General features: G+C 40.5%; 1 protein-coding gene across 1 annotated transcript in view; it reads right to left on the minus strand.

Annotated features, from left to right (window-relative positions):
* BLMH (bleomycin hydrolase) overlaps positions 1-11,538 on the minus strand; it is a 46,741-nt gene extending 35,203 nt beyond the window's left edge. The window contains exons 1-6 of the mRNA XM_047707679.1: positions 11,317-11,538; positions 10,799-10,996; positions 6,749-6,858; positions 5,909-6,050; positions 5,209-5,297; positions 3,448-3,540 (exon numbers count right to left, since the gene is read on the minus strand). Coding sequence (XP_047563635.1) covers positions 3,448-3,540; positions 5,209-5,297; positions 5,909-6,050; positions 6,749-6,858; positions 10,799-10,996; positions 11,317-11,329 — 645 coding nt within the window. The 5' untranslated portion in view covers positions 11,330-11,538. The remainder of the gene's footprint in view (positions 1-3,447; positions 3,541-5,208; positions 5,298-5,908; positions 6,051-6,748; positions 6,859-10,798; positions 10,997-11,316) is intronic.
* Positions 11,539-21,541: the final 10,003 nt, after the last annotated feature.

Raw genomic sequence — 21,541 nt, forward strand, 5'->3', positions numbered from 1 at the left:
CTTGGAAATAATCAGAATGTCCATTACTAAGGACCAAATAAATCATTTATACAACAGAATTCTATGCAAATATTTTTTAAATGCAGAAACTCTTTAGGTATCAATATAGAAAGATTACCAAGACATATTGTTAAGTTAAAAAACAAAACACTGTGCAGAACACTATGAGTAATAGAATAACGCCTCTGCAAAAAAAGGAGGAAAATAATATAAACTCATATTGGATTGTAAAAAAAAAAAAAAGGTTTCTGGAAGGATAACTAACAACTAATATAGAAACAAACTAAAAAAACTGGTTGGGGGATACAGGAGAACTAGAAGGATGGAGAACATGATGGAAAGAAGACTTTTCACTGTATACCTTCTTATATTTTTGATTATTTAGAAAATGTTTTTTATGCAAAGATGTCTTTACAATAAAAAATAAAAATACAGATAATTAGACTCCGGTCTCAGGGAAACTGATCTTGCATGCCTGGAGCAAGCCTAGGCCCATACTCCAGTTTTAAGAGCTGAGAGCCACTGCTATAGAATTTCTTCAGCACATCATAATGGCTTCCTATCTCTTTTCATGGCACTGGTAAATATTGTTTCCAGTCTTTATGTTTTGTTTTTAATGGAGTTTTGAGAGACTACATTAATAATCCCAAGGAGATCTGGAGGCTAAAAAAAAAAAAGTAGATGCACCAAGAAAACACTGCAGTAAAGGGGACTACATGTTTCCAAAACGGATCTGTCTGGTCTGGCATCACAACAAGCAACCTGCACTTCTCTAAATAATGCCTTTAGTACAAACACATTTCATTCAAAGCCATCTGAGCTTCATGGCTGTTGATTTAGTCATTATTTTGATGTGCCTACAAGGCTAGGCAAATCATAGGTACTAATTTGTGGCTTTAAAACCAGAGCTAGACTCTTCATTACCAAAGAGTCATAATCAATAAAGAAGGGTTTAGGGGTCTGTAAAAATCTAAAGACCAGGGACCACACAGAATTCTGGAGTCAACAGTTTACGTAGAATCACTAGGTAAATAATCTTATAAAACATCCACCATACTCAGGACTCCGTAAGGTGGTGTTTTACTATTTTTCCAAGATAGGAGTAGGGAAGGAAAAATATATGAAATATATCTGCCTTAATTTTTATCAGCCAATCCCAGGGTCAGCACACGGATCTTAGATACACTATTTGAAAGATCATTAAAGCAAAAAACAAAAGCCAACAGGATGCTTACAATTTGTAAGAAATATTATCTAGGCTCTTTTCCAGAACTGTTTACAGAACTTTTATGCTTACTACACCCTACCATTTTACTATAATCATAAATGAAGGCAAATCATGCAGGAAATATGGCCTCAACAAGAGAGATCATTCCAAGCTTGAAGGAAGAGAATTAACACATACTGGACAACTGCTATGTGCCAAGGACCATGGCTTGCATTCTTCTATCTAATTCCTTATTTGATCCCCACAAAAATCCAATGAAGAATATATTTTAAATCCCAAACTGAATCTCAGATAGGTTAAGCATATTACCGCATATCAGAGAGCTGTAAGTGATAAAGCCAAAACTGAAATCCATACCTAACTCCAAAGACTACTTTTTCCTATTACTCTCACATACCTCTCTTAAATAGGAATCCTTAGAAAAAAGGGGTAGATAGGAGATAACTTAAATGCACTTAGCAAAATGAAACCCCTGCATCCAACTCATTCAATGAATATTTAAGTAACAGGGTCGCCTGGGTAGCTCAGTCAGTAAAGTGTCCTACTCTTGGTTTTAGCTCAGGTCATGTCAGGGTTGTGAGACTGAGCACTATGTTGGGCTCCGCGCTCAGCGCTGAGTCTGCTTGAGATTTGAAAGAAAGAGAAGGAGAGAAAGAAAGAAAGAAAGAAAGAGACAAAGAAAAGAAGAGAAGAAGGAAAGGAAAGGAAGAGAAGAAAGGAAAGGAAGAAAGAAAAAGGAAAGGAAAAGAAAGGAAAGGAAAGGAAAGGAAAGGAAAGGAAAGGAAAGGAAAAACAGCTACTATGTGAAGCACTAGGCTAGACACATTTACTTGAACAGACCTGAGAGCTTAAGGAACCTGTTCTGGGTCACACACCTGTTAAATAATGAGAAGACTAGAACTCAGACAGTCTGATTCCAAGGACCACGCTCTCAACTACACTTTAACTGGTTCTCTGAAATTCAAAGGAAAACACAAGTGAAGCATTAGGTTTGTCCATGGCAGTGAAAAACTTAGGCCACTTTAACTCTATACAAACAGTTTTGAAAGGAAACTATTAGTTGACTGGTTCCTAGTCATGGAACCCACTAGTAATGGGCCCACTGGATGAAAAAGGGAAATGCTTTTTCTTTTCTCAAAGTAATTCATACTTTGATACATATCCATCTGTATTATGTATAGTCTTTTTTTTTTTTTAAGACTTTTTATTTATTTATTTGACAGAGAGAGAGATCACAAGTAGACGGAGAGGCAGGCAGAGAGAGAGAGAGAGGGAAGCAGGCTTCCTGCTGAGCAGAGAGCCCGATGCGGGACTCGATCCCAGGACCCTGAGATCATGACCTGAGCCGAAGGCAGCGGCTTAACCCACTGAGCCACCCAGGCGCCCCTATTATGTATAGTCTTAATAAAGATTAACTGCATTGATAATAAATATTACCACCTAATATTTGCTTAATGCTTTTCATGTTTTCCAAAATGTTTTTACATACTTATTTTAAGTGACATAACCATCAATAGCTTCCGATCTTTATTCCTACAAAATAAAGCCAAAAGTCCTGGCCACTACCGAAGATCCCTTACAGCCCTGCCTTTCCAGCTTTATTTGCTACCAATCACACACAAGATACTGTTTCAGCTACACTGTTCTTTGAGGATTCTACCACTGTTCATGCCACTGTACATGGAATTCCCTTTGTCTAGAATGGTCTTCCCAATCAGCCATCTGATAAATTCCTGTTGTTTTTTAAGAGCTGGTTCAAATATCTTCCCCCATGAAACCTTCATCTTGTTGAATTAGTTACTCCCTCCTCTAAGAGGGAGTCCTAGAGGACTAAAAAATCCTTTTTTACACACCTGTGACACAGGATATACCATAACTAAACATGTGTTTCTTTTTCCAAGAGACCGAACACTTTGTAGAGACTATGTCTTTCTCTTTTTTGTATCCCTAGTGCCAAAGTCCTAGCAGATATTAATATTTATGAAATGAATAAAAGAATGAATTGTATAGAACATTAAATTGAGAATTAGAAGATGTTAAGTGCAAGTCCCATATTAAAATACAAAGTTTACACCTCAGTTTTTTAGTTGTAAAGTAATTAATTTTCAACTCAATTCTACATTTACTGCGATGACTGTGCTTCCTAATCAGTTTAACAGATGGAAATATTCTGAGAGCTCTTTAGAATGGTCACAAAAAATCCAAATAATTGTTATTACCTCCTCCATCATGACATCTTGTGTGGCTGAGATTTCTCCTCTGGTCGCTCCACTGTGTACCAGGTTCCGTAGTCGTATACAGAATTCTCTCATCTATGACAGAAACTTATTCAGTACTCCAAACAGTTAACCCAACTTCAATATAAATGAGCCTAGTAGACCAGTACTAGTTCTTTTAAAGTGTAACTAAACCAAGACCCAGGGCAAAGTTCATAAAAACATGTATGTATCTCCCCAACCAGTCCACTTAAAATGGCCAAAACTTTCCATACAGGGAAAAAACATGGCTTATTCCCAAAGAATTCTAGAGGGACCTGTTCCTGCTCTGCAACTAACGATACCCTCTGTGCCAATATGGGCCTGGGTATGGGGAAAACGTCTGATTCCATAATGCCTATCACCCCTAGGAAAAGCAGGAGACTTAAGATTATTATGCCACTAAGTCACTCTAGTAGATTTTTATTTAGAATTTTACTGCTTGTTCACTTCTCCTTCCTTACCAAATCATTATAACAATAGCTATGCCAACCTTATAGTTTTCATTTTTGTTGTTTTCAATTTTGAAAGTACCTGAGATAAAGATGAGTCTTAAATCTAACCACAGTGCTCTAAAAAGGATCTTGCTCTCCTCTAAAATGAAATCCAAAGATATACTATTAAGGATCTTTTAACCTGTGAATAAGAATTCTGAGTTTCCTGGGTGGAAAATAACCTACTTCTAATATTGGGGAAACACATCTATAGTTTATATTAAAATCCAATCTTTCTCCCAGGGGTGACAAATCCAATCTCAGCCTTGTAGATCAAGAGAGGCGATTCTGGAAACTCCCAGTTCTCAAAAAAGAGGTCTGGCTGGTGGAGTAGCATCCAACCTTTCTTGCGGGGGGGGGGGGGGGGTGCCTGGCTGGCTTAGTCAATAGAGGATGCAACTCTTGATCTCGGGTTTGTGAGTTCAGGCTCCACGTTGGGTACAGAGTTCACTCAAAAAATTAAAAATTAAAAATTAAAAAAAAAATATATATATATATATCTCCCACCTTGGGAAAATGGGTTATGTAGCGAAAAAGAATGATTCACTAAGATAACTGAAGCAATAAAAAGCAGTTCAGTGACTACATCAAATCTTTAGTGGGTGGATAAACTATACTGATGTGGTTTGGGGACGCCTCAGAACTCTGCATACTCTTTAAGAAAGTCTCACAAATAATTCTCTCTGGTTTTACTAGAACATAAAATTCTCCCAGCCACTAGAACCCAATGGGTTTATGGCCCATATTAAGCATGGGACTTTCTTTCCTCAGTACCCATAAGAAAACATTTAAATTGGGGCGCCTGGGTGGCTCAGTCAATAGGGCAGCTGCCTTCAGCTCGGGTCGTGATCCCAGGGTCCTGGGATCAAGCCCCGGATCGGGCTCCCTGCTCAGTGGACAGCCTGCCTCTCCCTCTCCCTCTGCCTGCCGCTCTGCCTACTTGTGCTCTCTCTCTGTCAAAAAAATATATAAATAAATAAAAAAAAAAAAAAAGAAAACATTTAAATCAATAGAAATAAAAGTGGAAGTTTTTTAAAAAGAAAAAAAAAAACCTCTCTAAGCTCAATTATTTTTGAAGTTAATATGTAGCTACATTGCCTGCGAAAGACACTGAGTAGCTACCTTGTACATAAACTGTACAAGAAATGCCCAGGAATCCCTCTTAAAAATCAGTTAAGAGTTTTAAGGTAAGTACACTAAATTCAATCCCACCCTGCTCCATATGCTGCACCTTGTGATTCAGAATATCATTCATCCTTCTGGTTGCCTCTGTTGTATAAGATTCAGGGAAGCATTTCTTAGGGACGACACCATATTTTTCTAAAAAAAAAACACATTTTTGGTGTTCAATAAGGTAAAAGCATACTCCAGCACTAGAAACTGTAGCAAAAATAGCTATCGCTTTAAAGAACAGGCCATAGTTTGCTGGTCTAAATCAGAAAACTTAACGACCTTATGCTTCATATTAATAAACAGGTCACTGAATCTGGATATTTATCAATAGATCTAAGAAAGAATTCTGCTCTTTTTATCCATAATACTATGTAAAGAGCTCAGCATGATGAGGTTTTCCCAAAAGACACCACTTTTTTGAACGAGGATATTATTAAACAGCTGCAGTTGTTATTAAACAGCTGTGTCTTGATTACACTGATGGACAAAAGATAAACTTTTTCATAGCAAGTTGGTTCCACTTAATACAACCGTTTCTTCCCCAACCAACTCTTCACAGTACCTATCTCCTTACCTTTCATTTAAGAAAGGTACTTAAAAGGTGAGAGTATGAGATAAAAATTCTCAGAGCTAACTGTACATCCTTCTGGGGGACTGATTTTACCCTGCATATAACCACCAAAGAGACAGCCCATGCCCAACTACAGGTCCTTGCTTGATCATGCTGAGTTTCAGTTCCATTAGAGAAAGGCTCTTACCAACAATATTGACAAGCATATCCCACTGTCCGCCATCATTCGCAGGATTCATAAGCAAATACTGCACCAGCCTACCATCCTCAGGCTCCTTCTTCTGGGCTGTTTCCACAAAAGCATTTAAGAAGAAATAACAACGTTCAACCTAGATAAGAGAAGTTAAATAAAATTAAAGGAAAAGAAAGCTAAAACTTTTATTGGCACTAGCAATACAACAGGAGTTTGGGCCTACCATAGCCCCACCACAGTAGGTATTTTTAAACTAAAGTTGGTAATTAAGTATCAGTATCTGGCTTCATAAGAATATTTAAAGTTTCTTCTTATATTTCTATAGCTACATTCCAATAGTTTATCCAAACCATGCACTGCTTTATTTTGAAACAAAATCTGATATTTAGAGTCTTAATCAGTAAATATCTAATGAACACTTATATGATGTACATTTTAAAAATTAAAAAATTACGTAAAATTATTTACTGTTTTTCATATAAGTACTACCCAGAGATGGGAAATTAGGTCCTAGAAAGACCAAATAACCTAAATAAAGATGGTAAAAGCAGAAATTACTAAAAACAAAATAAAATATTTTAAATAAGTTAAGAAACAAAGAAGCAGTAGGTGAGTCAGTAAGTAGACTTATCATTTCCTTGCAAAAAAGTAGCCACCTACCAAACAAAAGCAGTTCTGCCTTTGAAGAGTCAACCTTTGATACTTTGGAAATCAGAATAAGTGGTGTCCCATCTATAATGGAAGGCAAACTACAACTGGAAAAGCAAGAAATGAAGAGACAGTCCCTATCAAGGTTGATACTAAAACAAGAATCTTGCAAGATCAGTCCCCTACCTTGTCCCAGAAAAAGAGATAAGATTGACTAAACTCAAATTCTTCAATATTTAATTTTTTCATGAATGGAAGTCTCATAACATTCAGACAAGAAAAGATCCAGCATCGCCCTGAAACAAGAAAGCAAACCAAGAAATTAGACTGAGTGTTCACAGAGATTACAACATTGTCCTATCCCTGTTTCCCAAAACTGAATGCATGAGAAGATCTTGAACAATTTAAAACTAAATCAGAAAGAACAGGAAGATTAAAACAACACCAAAATAAGAAAGGTAGGAATTAGCATTTGAAATATATATGCAAAGACTTAATATCCTTAACATATGAAAAATTCTCCTTACATATCATTTAAAGAATCCAATACAAATCACCTAAGAAAATCACATTAGAAAAAGAGATATGGCTAGAAAGACATGAGCAGAGATCATGAATACATACTGGCCAAAAAAGATACAAATGGCAAAGAAACATTTTCAAAATGTTAGGTGGGGATACATTATTTTTTAACTGATTACGCCCAGTATTGGGATGGATTTGGGAAACAGCATTATTATACAGTCTGGATAGAGATCTAAACAGGTATGAAATACCAATATATGACAAAAGCTTTAAAAAGACCCCACCCTTTAATCTGGAACATATAGTATATGCTTCAATATAAGATGACCCTAACATAATTCAATCCCCAGTCTCCCAAGAGAATTAAAAAGAAAAAGTTGTTGGGATGCCTAGCTGGCTCAATCGGTAGAGCATGCGACCCCTGATCTCAGGACTGTGAGTTCCAGCCCTGCATTGGGTGCAGAGATTATTTAAAAAATAAAATCTTCGGGGGCACATGGGTGGCTTAATTGATTAAGCATCCAACTCTTGCTTTTGGCTCAGGCCATGATCTCACTGCGAGACAGAGCTCCGTGTTGGGCTCTGCACTGGGTGTGGAGCCAGCTTGGAGTTCTTCCCTCTACCTCTGCCCCACTTCCCTGCCCCTGACCCCTGCACACAGGTTCACACTCTCAAAAATAAACAAATAAAATAAAATCTTTAGGAAAAAAAAAGAAAAAATTGTTTAGCTAACTGGATCATACAGACATTAAAAAATAGAGATGAAATAGTAAATGTCCACCTACAACATTTAGTAATTTAAATATATACAGATATTTAAAGTCATGTTAACATTAATAAATTGATGTAGCATTGTTTTTTTCACTTTCACATATGTCATTTTCACACTGATTCACTCTTCACTTGTATCTTGGTATCGTGCTTTTGCCATCATTAGACCCACTCTTACAATTAGAACACATCATCTTTCTTCCATCTATTATGTTTGAGTCACAGCAATGTTTTGAATTCATGCATGATGCTGTTCCTGAAAACTGTTTGCCAGTGCCAATTATACAATCATCTTCTTAACTTGTCTGGTAAGCAGATAATCATGAACTCTACAATGTTACCATTACCTGTACTGATTTAAGTGATCTTTGGCCTATTTATAATGATAGCCAACATTTCCATGTGAGGTCCTGTCTTAGGAATATACTATGTTCAAATTTTTCACCTTTTTAAAAAACTGATTCAATCCAATGATCTCTATAAGCATCCAAAACTAGCACAGATTGAGGTCATTTCAGAGTAAAGTGCTTGCCAAATTGTATTTTACTTCAAAATAAATTAGCCAAGAGTGCTCATTACGAGGATCTCTGTAGGGTAGGGTAACTCTCTCTTTCCTAAAGGAAAATTCAGAGGGAAAAACCTTGACTTCTTTTTTGGGCATAACTTCTTTACTCCTATGAACTTATGTTTGTGCTCTATTGGTAAGTGAGAAACGTAGACAGGTTACCTAACAATATGTAAGGTATCCACCTATATTAAACACACACACACACACACACACACACACACACACACACACACAGAATAAAGACCTGACAGAAAAAAATATATACTTGTTGGTATTTTGCAAATATTCTACACTGAAGAACAATAATTTTGTGGGACCCCTGGGTGGCTCAGTTGGTTAGGTGGCCAGCTCTTGATTTCAACTCAGGTCATGATCTCAGGGTACTGGGATAGAGTTCACAACAGGCTCCACACTCAGAGGGGAGTCTGGCTGAGGATTCTTTCTCCCTCTCCTTCTGCCCTCCCACTGCCCATGTGCCCCCCTCAAAATAAATAAATCTTTTTTTTTAAAAATAACAATTTTGTAACAAGAAAAAACAATTAAAAATAAGTAACTATAGCGGTTTTTGAAAGTCACTAATGACTTAGCTCATCTTTACCTTGGGTTTGTCTGGATGCCACCTCTCCTATATTATTATTATAAGTATATTATACTTATATATTATTTATATATATTATATATTATTTCTCAGTAAAGAAAAAATCTGGATGAACTGTTAATGTGAAAACTGCATGAAAATAAACTACATAGCTCATGTAGTATTGGTATCTGTTGTAAATAACAGTGTTACTACAGAATATATAAGACCTGATCTATTCCAGAGGTCACTGAAATCCGGACTGTGTAGGGCCACTGTGACATTACTAACTGGATCATTTGTAGCCTGACAGTCCACACCATCCCAAGCACATCCTACTATGGCAAAACAGTAATTATGGCAAGGTCATGACTTTTTTTTCCCTTAACATTTAAAAACCAATTTTAGGGATGCCTGGGTGGCTCAGTTGGTTGGACGACTGCCTTCGGCTCAGGTCATGATCCTGGAGTCCCAGGATCGAGTCCCGCATCGGGCTCCCGGCTCCACGGGGAGTCTGCTTCTCTCTGTGACCTTCTCCTCGCTCATGCTCTCTCTCACTGTCTCTCTCTCAAATAAATAAATAAAATCTTTAAAAAAAAATAAAAATAAAAATAAAATAAAATAAAAACCAATTTTACTGAGGTATAATTTACATACAACAAAATATCCATATGAAGTATACTCTTTGAGTTCTGACTGGCTCTCAGCAAGGACTGATCTGCTTTCTGTCAAAACAGACTGGGAGTAGGGCGCTTCGGTGGCTCAGTCAGTTAAGTGTCTGACTTCAGCTCAGGTCATGATCCCAGGATTCTGGGATCAAGCCCCACATCGCTCATTCTGCCCAGTGAGGAGTCTGCTTCTCCCTCCCCCACTTCCCCAACTTGCGCTCTCTCTCTCTCAAATAAATAAACAAAATTTAAAAAAAAAGACTGGGAGGGGTGCCTGGGTGGCTCAGTGGGTTAAGCCTCTGCCTTCCGCCCAGGTCATGATCTCAGGGTCCTAGGATTGAGCCCCGCATCGGGCTCTCTACTCAGTGGGGAGCCTGTTTCCCTCTCTCTGCCTGCCTCTGCCTACTTGTGATCTCTGTCAAATAAATAAATAAAATCTTTAAAAAAAATAGACTGGGAATAATTTTTAAATGGATACACTTTACAAAGTTCTTTTAGTACGATTTTGTTATAAGAATGTCCTCCTTATTTAGATTCCTGGATAACCAATGTTTCACCGTAGCTGTTTTTCTGACAGCACTGCTAGACAACAGAACAAGAGCTCTTGAGGAGTGAGGCATGAGAATTGATTATTTTTCTGTATTACAAACTGGTCTATTGGCAGGAAGTGAGCCCATTAGCACATCTGCTCAAACTGCAACCAAAAAGCCTACTTAAAAATAACATCGTGTCTTTTCCATTTCATATATTTGTGTATGGCCTTCAGGGCAAGAACATTTTGGGGAGTTTCTGGATCATGAACATTTTTGCATGGTTCCCTTTGTACCAAAACAAGGTATCTCCAAGACACCAGGCTAAAGTCACCTAACTTCAGGACACCATACAGTGAATTACATTCAAACAGATGACCATGGACTTGTCATTTCAGTGCTTAAGGACCAAACAGAGGACCAAAATAAGTCACAAGGTAACGTCCTTGGATCTGCCTTTTCCTGTGCCTGTTCTCTGGAAATTTACTTCAAGTTCTTTCAACACAAACTTCTACTCAAGACCACTCTTAAAGACATCAAAATGGGGGCGCTGTCAGGAAGGTCCAGTAAAGTGTGCAAGGAGCTGTGAGACCTCACCTGAGCTCTTCTGGTTAGTGACTGGCTTGCCTTCCTGAGTCACAGCGTGCTGGAACACATGCTGGGCACCCTGTACCGTGGCCCTCTTCAAGCAGATGTCCAGCAGGTCGTGGGTGGTCCCGACATTCTGGGCAAGTACGAACTGAGGGTCGGAATTCAGTTTCTGAATCAGAGCAGCTACCTTCTCCGAATTCAGCCCTGTTGGAAGACCAAATGGTATTTCTAACACCAAAAGGAGGCTTTAGAGGGCCGATCCCGGACTCCCACTGCTTGGCTCCAACTTCGGGGAACCGACCATCCTGAGATGACCCTTGCGGCGGCGAAGCCCTTTACTGGCGACCTCCCCCAAGTGCTGTCTCCCTCCAAGACCGCTCCAGCCCGCCCTAAAAGCTCCATTCCCGCCTTCGCCCCCGGTCCCAGGCCCGGTTCTCTCCCCGCCGCCGGGCCCCCAGGGCCCAGCTTGAGCAGCCCCAGAGAGGACCCCGCTAGGGCCTCAGCGGGGAAGAGCGACGCCTCACCCGCGTTGTTCATGGTGGCCACGCCGCCTGGCTGGGGACCGGTAGCTTCGGGGTTCTCAGGGGGAGCACCGGGGTTACACCACGGCTCGCTGCCTCAGCGGCCGGACCTGCCACTCGCACTGGGAGCGCCGGAAAGAGGGAACCGGCTCGGTGGCGGCGGAGGGCTGAGGCCCAGAGAAACGGGGTCCGCGGAGGGACAAAACTCCCCCTCGCGTTGCTGAGTCAGCGCCGTCTGGGCTGGCCCCGCCCAGGGGAGGGGCGACCGGGCGGGCTCTTGACGCTGTCTATCCAGCCCGCGCCCCTGCCCACCCTTGGCGCGGCCGGGAGTGGGTCCCACGCGACCCCGGCTCCCTGGCACACCCTGCTCTGGCTTCCTAGCTGCCGGGGTGGCTGCGAGATTCCGTGCTGGGCCCAGAGCCCGAATACTCTGGCCTTGGGGACTGAACCCAGTAAGCCTTTCCAGAAACCTTTAGGGCGCTCGAGGCAGCGGGGTGGAGGGGAGGGGCTGCATAATTAAGCGCAGGCTTAGGATCGGTTGACTGTCTTACACACACACACACACACACACACACACATACACGGATGTTACACACACACACACACACACACACACACACGGATGTTCCCAAAGTCTCTTCCTGTCTGCATCCTTTGCTGACCATTCACTGCATTTTCGATGGCAACTTGTTGCTTGGATTCTAGTCAGAACCAAGTTCTTGTATTTGAGGGAAAATTGGAAGCAAGCTCTTTCCCACCCACTCGGGAGCTACTACCACGGTTCTACAAACACACATCTGCTCGTTTCAAGAAAACTACCCATTCTGGGCTTCAGGGAGTCAGTGAATGTTTCCTGCTTAGCCCAGCATGTGCTAGGGGCTTAACTAAGGGGAATGACAGAGGTCCCTCCCACGCATTAACCGTGGATCGCCAAACCCTCTCCAAAACCTGCCAGTGAGCGTCCCTATCCTCTCCGCCGGCTTTCGGGACAACTCAGATGTTTTAGAAGGCTTTGAGATTTCAAAGCCTTGTTATATTGTTTTTCGTGCTCTGAAATTCTCAGTCTTTAATGAGATGTTGGAATGGGACCCACAGATGATAAAGCAAATAGAAATGTATCTGCCTCATTGAAAATCCTTTCTGCTACTCAGAAGTGTGAGAGTCTATGGTGGAACCCGGAACCTAGGTCTTAGATTGAGAATCACGACTGGTTCTAAGGAACCCTATTATCTCAAAAGACCCACACTCAGATACTAGTTGTTTGAGAAGTACAATCTCTATGTCCCTAGCTAAAGTTTGGGGATATGACATAACTGTCTCCAACAGAACCCATCCTATTTTGAGATGCTTCTGATGTCCGAAGAAAAGGAACGGGCTGAAGCTATGCTGAAAAAAAGCCATTGGTCCTTTCACAAAATGATGTCCAAGCACCCTGCCCAATTCGACTTACAAAATTTAACTCAATGTCTTCCAAGGCACCAGGCACAGAGCAAGCTGCTGATGATACCAAGATCCACAAAGCTTAGGCTAGCCCTTAAGAAATTCACAATGTGGTGGGGAGGATACAAAATAACTTTTAGACAATCTGTACTAGCATACCAGTAGTACTGTAGTACCAGTGAGGAGAGAACCGTGATTTAGGGACAGAAGTGCCTGAAAAAGAGATGATGAGTGAGCATGATCTTAGAGTGGATGGGATTTTATAAGGCAAAACCAACCAACCAACCAAACAAATAAACCAAAAACAGAGAAAGGGCACACAAGGCACCAGCAAAGGCACAGAACATTAAAGCACATGGCAAGAACTTGTTAAAGAAACTGTGCATCATAGTCTGATGTGGTTAAGAACAAAGAAGGTGTCGAGATCAGGGGCGAGGTATAGAGCTGGAAAGGTGGGTTTGATCAGGATATGAAGGCTTTTATATGCCATGCTCCAGCATCTGTAGTTTATCCTATGGTTAATTGGAAGAATTGGCTTTTAAACAAAGAAGCAGTATGCTTAATTCTGTGTAATGAAAGAAACCCAATGGCGATGAGGAGGGTGACGTAGAGGGGAGAGATTCTGAAGTTAGAGAAACTCGTTAGGAAGCTGTTCCAGTAGTGCCTTTGGGAGACGATCCTTAAACTGAGGAAATGGAAGAGACGCAGACAATCTGGAAAGTTTTCAGTTGAATGAGAAGCTGGATGGCAGTGTCTTTAACCCAGAGAGGGAATACAGGAAAATAGATGTTTGGGAGTGTGTGAGCAGGAAAATAATGAATCCAGTTTGGGTCTTGGCAAGTTTGGGGCACCCACAGGACCCCCAAGAACAGAAGGACAGGAGTTGAATGAAAAGATGACTAGAGATTAAATAAGACATGCCAGTCTCGGAGCCATGAAATTCAACGAGGTTGGCAGAGGGAAAGAGTAAAGCAAAAAAGGACCGAAGACCAAGCATAGTGCCCTGGGTGGCAGCATGCAGCTTTGTAGGGTGTTTGAGGCACAAGGGTGCCAGGCTGAGTGGGGTGAATAGGACCTGAAGCCCAGTCCAAGCTCTGCTTGCCAAGCCACGGCCCCTGGCCCAGGGCTGTGCTCAGAGTATGGGGCATCTTTTACTGTTTATTACAAGGAAGCCATATTGGGGTACCATTAACTCTAGAAACAGCAACATTTAAGGAACGGGTGAAGACAGAGGAGCCCGCAGGAAAAGACAGAAAGAGCAGACAGAGAGGTAGAGGAAGACATGGAGTGTTATGTCTTGGAATCTAGGAGGGCAATGAGAAGATGGTGAAGGGGACTGAAAGTTTCAGGAAAGTTTGGCAACTGGATCATGGGTGAGCTTAGAGAGGAGAACCACACTGCAGGAAGTAGAGAGGGAAGAACTAGCAAGGAAGCTCTTTGGGGAGAAAAGGAAAACATGTCCACCAGGAGGATGAAAGGCAGGAACCAATAGAGATGCCAGATGCCAGAAGGGTATAATGGCTAGAGTAAGAACCCAGAAAAAGAGGAGGGATGGAATCGATGGAATCACTGGGGAAGGTGGAGGGGCCAGTTTTGCAGCCTGTGCCACCCTTTGCATGCCAGTGATTACATTTCCCCACCCCATGCCCAGAGATTCCTATCAACACTTTGCCAGGTCTCTTACTCTGCCCTCGTTGTCAGGGTGGTACCCTTAGTACCAGCTTTCCACTCAGCAGCTCACACCCATGTATCCAGCCCCCGTGTGAGCACAGAGATGGAATGCAGAAGAAAACTGGTTTCCCAGTGGGTTCACCCCAAATGACCCGCCCAGCAAGACATTTCCCCAAGAATAGAATTTTTAGGACCTATCCCTCTAACTCTGTCCAGAAAAGATGTTGTTGGACTCGGTGACACCTCATAGAACAAAGCAAGCAGAAACAATTCTAGTAGGAAGTCCCCAATATTAGCAAAGAAAATCCTTATAAATCCTGTGAAGTGGGGCCACCTGTCATTGTAGATGGGCCAACCGCCTGTTGCTCCCATGGGTTCTCCCCAGTTAAAGCAAACAGGACCAGTCTCAAGGCAAATTCTGCGTCCTCACTCCCCGTTCTGTGCTGTCCACCGATCTTTGATATGTGTTTTTCACCTGCTTCTACTTTGATGGAAAAGACCAGATTTTTATGTTGGGTGGAATTCTGGATTAGGATGTAACCCAAGTATTCTACATTTAAATGTTGTCCTAGTTGAACCCTCCTCACTGTTGGTGGGAACACAAGCTGCTGCAGCCATTCTGGAAAACAGTATGGAAGTTCCTCAAAAAGTTGAACATAGAGCTACCCTACATCCCAGCAACTGCACTACTGGGTATTTACCCCAAAGATACAAATGTAGTGATCTGAAGGGACACCTGCACCCCAATGTTTATAGTAGCAATGTCCACAATAGCCAAACTATGGAAAGAATCCAGATATCCATTGACAGATGAATCCATAAAGAAAATGTGGTACACACACACACACACACACACACAATAATATCACGCAGTCATCAAAAAATGAAATCTTGTCATTTGCTACTACATGGATGGAACTAGCGGGTATTACACCAAGCGAGCTAAGTCAATCAGAGACAGACAATTATCATATGATCTCACGGATATGTGGAATTTCAGAAACAAAACAGAGGATCATGGGGAAGAGAGGAAGAAATAGAACAAGATGAAACCAGAGAGGGAGACAAACCATAAGAGACTCTTAATCATAGGAAACAGAAGATTATTAGAGGGGAGGGGAGTGAAGGAATGGAGTAACTGGGTGATTGACATTAAGGAGGGCATGTGATGTAATGAACACTGGATACTATATAAGACTGATGAATCACAGACCTGCACCTCTGAAACCAAGAATACATTATATGTTAATTAATTGAATTTAAATTTTAAAAATAAATAAAAATAAATAAATAAATAAATAAATGTTGCCTTAGTTAACGCTGAGATTTGCTTTGATCAGGAAGCCTTCTGATAGTTCATCAAACCTGACAGTAAGCTTCTGAGGTCACATTTTGGTGCTCTGCTGGGCCAAATTCAGCTCCTAGATGTATTACTTGGCCTGCGTGGTGTTTTAAAATTTTTGAGCCAATATTTAGAATCGAGAGGTTTTGTATACAAATCTGGGCTACTGGCTTCTTTTGAAAATATTGTTTCCCCACGATAGTCATTTCTCTATCAAAAGTGAAAAATATTGTTTCCCCATGGTAGTCGTTTCTCTATCAAAAGTGGAAAAAAAAAAGAACTATAAGTGAAGGGATTCCATATAAACTTCTTTATATCAAGCTTGCTTCACTCATTTATATGTATTACATTTATTTGTGTTTGAGTTTTTCATCCCCTAATTTTGGGTGACCTAGGTGCAGTTTGGGAGGACTACTTCTCTCCTTCTATACTCCTGCCTACCCTTGCCTCCCTGAGATAAGTAATGTCAACAGGAGGGAACTCGGATAAGGCTTTCAGATACTGAGTCTCGGGACTCTTAGGGCCCAAAGGAGCCAGTATCCCTTCACTACACTTTTCCTCCAGACGTACCCATCTGAGTACAGGTAACTGACAACTTCAGGACTTCTACCTTCCCTGCCATTCCCAAACTCCATGTAGGCTTAATCTAGCCCTGCTACCCCTCCTTCAGATTCAAAGTTGACATCAGTTGTAAATCATGTCAGTGCCTTTTTTTTTTTTTAAACATTGTCCATGTTCTAAAACAACATTGTTGTATCAGCCATATTATACCTTCCTCTGGATATGACGTTTCTGCTACTCCCTCGCTGTTCTGGATGCTAGCTACTCACAGAGCATTCCAGGCAGAGAACACAGCATACGCAAAGACAAAGAGGCACAAATGGGTTTGAGTGTGATTTAGAAAAAGTTTTGTGAGTATTTTATTTATACACATTTGAAATAGTTCATGATAAACTATCAATAACACCTTACTGCATGCACAAAATCTGAAGCAATGTGAAGCCTTCACAATGTTTAACATTTGTCAGAGAGGACATACTTTCAAAGCTGTTGGTGGCTAAGTCAATCAGAAAGTACTTATGTAGAAAGAAAGGAAGGAAGGAAGAAAGGAAGGAAGAAAGAAAGGGAGGGTGGGAGGGAGAGGGAGGGAGGGATGAAAGAAAGAAAGGAGGAAAGAAAGAAAGGGAGAGAGAGAAAAAGAAAGAGAGAGGGGAAGGAAGGAAAGAGGGAAAAAAAAGAAAAAGAGAGAGGAAGGAAGGAACGAATGAACGAACGAACTACTTTTGCTGTTGCCACATGGCGGAGCCATTTTAGCTAGTAAAATAGTATCCTCCCTGCAATAAATTTACATTTATCACAAAATAGTCTTGCTAAATACTGCTTCTAAACAGTCTTGAATTATGGATGTTTTTAACCTTGTGCGAAGTTTTCAGGAACGTATCCCTTGTGTAAAATTCAACTGTGCTAGAATTTGGTGTGACAAGAGTAAATGATAGGGAGAAAGAAGACATATAGGTGTAAGAAATAAGGTTGGAAAGATTGTTTATAGACAGATTGTGAAGCACTTTGAAGGTCATGCATCTTTTATTCATGGGGATATTACTATATCCAGAAAATTCCCCCCATAGGTAGCAAGGAGAATGGGAGAAAATTATCTTCGAGTAATATTGCCCGTAAAGGCAATAGGTTAGTATTATATTTCTCCCAAATATTTCATTTCCCTCTTTTCCTTCCTTCCTTCCTTCCTTTCAGTTATTCAACAGCTTATTGAACTATCTACTATTTGGCAGCAACTACACGAAGCACCTGAAATACAAAAATGAATAAGACATTGGTCCCTGACCTTCAGGAGCTTCAATCTAGTAGAGAAAATAAAAAATAAAATCAATCATTATTTTTTGATTAATGCAAAAAATATTCATTGAGTGCTTACTATGTGTCAGACACTGTGTTAGATGTAGAAATACACAGGAAAGACACACAGACAAGATTCCTGCCCTCCTGGTGTCTACATTCTACTGCAGGAGACATAATAAAGAAATGCAGATAATTTCAATAGTGATATAAAGAAAATAAAACATGATGTGAGAGTGACAGGTCAGAGATACCGACAGCATCAATAGCCCATCTGAGGAAGTGACCATTTGGGCTGAGCCTGAACGGCAATGAAGAACTGGCCTGTGAGGATTTCTGGGAAAAAGTAGCAAGAAAAGGGAAAAGCAAGGGCAAGGGCTTCAGTATAGAAACAAGCAGCAGCCAACAAGGCCAGAAAGAACCCAGCTTCCTTCTGGCTCCAGGATCTGCCACACCCAGTGTTAGTACCATTCTTGGCCTTTACCCCCTCATGCTCCCCTTTTTTTTTTTTAAGACTTTATTTATTTATTTGACAGAGAGAGATCACAGCAGGCAGAGAGGCAGGCAGAGAGAGAGAGGAGGAAGCAGGCTCCCTGCTGAGCAGAGAGCCCGATGTAGGGCTCGATCCCAGAACCGTGAGATCATGACCTGAGCCGAAGGCAGAGGCTTAACCCACTGAGCCACCCAGGCACCCCTCTCATGCTCCCTTTTTCAAGTCCAGTGGGGGAAAGTCTGGTATTTTCTTACTTCCTTCTATGAGTTAAAACCATCTTTCTGGAAGTTTCTGGCAAATTTCACCCTGAATTGTACTATCCACAATGAGGTCATGTGCTTTCTCCTGAACCAGTCGTTGGCTAATGGAAGGGGATTTACCCCCTACATCCATCTATCGGGTCTATCCCTGTTGCGATACTCAATTCCCCAAATTGCATTGCTTCTCCTGAGTGCAGGATGGGTGGGATGGCTGTGGAATGTCAACCTGCCCACTACACCAGTAAGATGTTTAGATTTTATTCTAAGTGCAATGGAAAGGAGTGAAGAAATGTGTTCTGGTTTATGTTTTTAAGGACACACTGAAGATATATGTAACACATTTAATTTAAAAATAATATTAAAATTATACAAAGAATTCCTAACTATTAGTAGGAAAAAGATAAACAACATAATAGAAAAATAGGGGCGCCTCAGTGGCTCAGTCAGTAAACGTATGACTCTTGATTTCAGCTGAGGTCATGATTTCAGGGTTGGGAGATTGAGCACCATGTCGGGCTCCAATGTGCAGCAAAATCTGGTAACCATCATTTTAACAGTTTCCTTCTTTTAGTTAATAATACATTATGGAGCTTTTCCCTTATAAAATCATACAGATCAACAGGACTATTTTTAATTATTCCAGAGTATTTCATTGTATGGGTGTAATGTTATTTGTTAAACCAATCCCCTGTTCATGCCATTTCAATCATTCATTTTAGGTTCCTGCATGGAAACCTGTGTCGAGTCCCTCATGAAGTCCCCTGTGGGGCTCTGTGCTGGGTGTGGAGCTGGCTTAAGATTCTCTCTCTCCCTTTCCCTATGCTCCTACTCCCACCTTCTTGTTTTCCCTGTATTTAAAAAAAAAAAAGGCAAAATAGACATTTCACCGAAAAAGAAGCATGAATTGCAAATAAACAGTCATGGTGGAAATGGAAAATAAAATTGTGATAAGATGCCACTTAATCCATAGACAGGTAAAAATTTTAAAGGCAGACATTAAAAATACTGTTGATGATTCTTACAGACAGCTTGTGAAAGTATAAATTAATATTGCCACTTTGGAAGACATTTGTCAATATTTATAAAGTTAAAGTCACATGCACTCTATAACCCAGCAACTTTATTCTTCGGTGTATATTCTAATGTATGTTCATACCATCCAGTATGGTAGCCACTAGCCACTTGTGGCTGTTTAACTTTAAATTAATTACAGTTAAATAAAATAAAATATCTAATTTCTCAGTTGTAGTAGTCGCATTGGATAGTATAGATATAGAACATTTTCATCATCACAGTGAGTTTGTTGGACAGCCCTGCCCTGGAGAAATTCTTGCATATGTGCACTAGAAGTCATATTCAAGACCATTTATCTGAGCATTGTTGGTGATTGCATAGCACCTGGAAGAATTCCAACAGTTCATCAACAGGAATTTGCATGAATTGTGACACATTCATAAAATGGAACACTACATAGAAGTGAAAATCAACATAGATAAAATTCAGAAACATGATATTGAGTGCAAAAAACAAACTGCAAAGCAAATGGCATGTAAATCTAAGGATTCAATAACAAGCAAACTTAATGCATTGTTTAGAGATGCCTACATGGGAAAAGAATTAAAACACAAAACAAAACAAAGGAAGGGACGCCTGGCTGACTCCATTGGTAGAGCATGGGAGTCTTGATTTAGGGATCGTGAGTTCATTGGGTGTAGAGATTACTTAAAGTAAAATCTTTTTAAATTTTTTTAAAAAAACAAGGGAAAATTAAACACCATATTCAGGATAGTGTTTACCTTTGGGAAAGAGACACAGTCTGCTTCAAAGTGATAGGCAGTATTTTATTTCTTATACTGGAGGCTGTTCACTTTATTCATTATACCTAATTTTACACATAATCTATAATTTTGTGTATATGAAATATTTCTTCTTAAAAAATTACTCTAGGGGTGCCTGAGTGGCTCAGTCCATTAAGCAGCCTACTTTGGCTCAGGTCATGATCTCAGGGTCCTGGTTTTGAGCCTGAGTTGGGCTCCCCACTCAGCAGGGACTTTGCTTGTCCCTCTCCTTCTGCTTCTGGTCCTCCCCCAGTTCATGATCTCTCTGACTCTCTCTCAAATAAATTAATAAAATCTTTTAAAAAATTACTCTAGCTGTAGTGTAAATGATGGAATGAAGAGAGACAGGAAGGTAAGCAAGAAATCTGCTAGGCAACATGAATTTGATCAGGCAAAAGGTGAATGGGGTCTGGATCCAGGAGGCAGCCATAGAGAAGAAAAATCATTGGCTATATATGGGATATATTTCAGAGGCTGATCACCCAAGCCCTAACACTAAACCCGATCCTAACCTTTATGCTCTGGTAGAGGTTTGCACATGTAAGGTAGAACTCGCAAAAGGAATATCTAAGTCAGACTGGGAGCTTTAGGAAAAGCTTCTTGGAAGAGATGACAGATCATCTGAGTTTGGGACAATCACAAATGCCTTAAGTGATGACTGAGGAAAGGCATTCCAGGTGGGTGTAATGACTTATAAAAAGATTTTAAGGCAACAAGTTGCTGTTCGGGAACTGAGGACATTGAGCACGGCTAGAACTAAGAGAAGGCAGGTGTCAAACATGGAGAACCAACTGTGCCTCCTGAGGGGTTGAGACTTATTCCGAAAATGCAGGAAAACTGCCTCCATTTTTCTTTCCCTTTTCCAGGGAGAGAGGAAATCCCTGTGAACAACAAAAGAAGGCATCAATACAATGCTCTGAGTCAATCTAGCTATGGGGAGGTCTTGATCGGGCTCTATTCTGAAAATGCTTCTCTTTGTACTAATCATTTTTTACAAAATGATCACCAAAACCTATATTTTGTGAAATCACAAAAAGAATGAAATGAAGAGGAAAGGAAAAAAAAAAAGCAAATAGAAGAGAAAATGACAGAGATGAAAAAGAAGAAATTGAATCTGAAAGAAAATAATTAAATACCATTGGGAGAAGAAATAAACCTGGCCAACAGACACATGAAAAGATGCTCAACATTACTCATCAGGGAAATACAAATCAAAACCACAATGAGATACACCTCACTCCTTTCAGACTGGCTAAAATTAACAACACAGAAAACAACAGGTGTTGTCGAGGATGCAGAGAAAGGGGAACCCTCTTACACTTCTGGTGGG

This window comes from Lutra lutra, chromosome 16 (assembly GCF_902655055.1).
Source record: "Lutra lutra chromosome 16, mLutLut1.2, whole genome shotgun sequence".
NCBI lineage: Eukaryota > Metazoa > Chordata > Mammalia > Carnivora > Mustelidae > Lutra > Lutra lutra.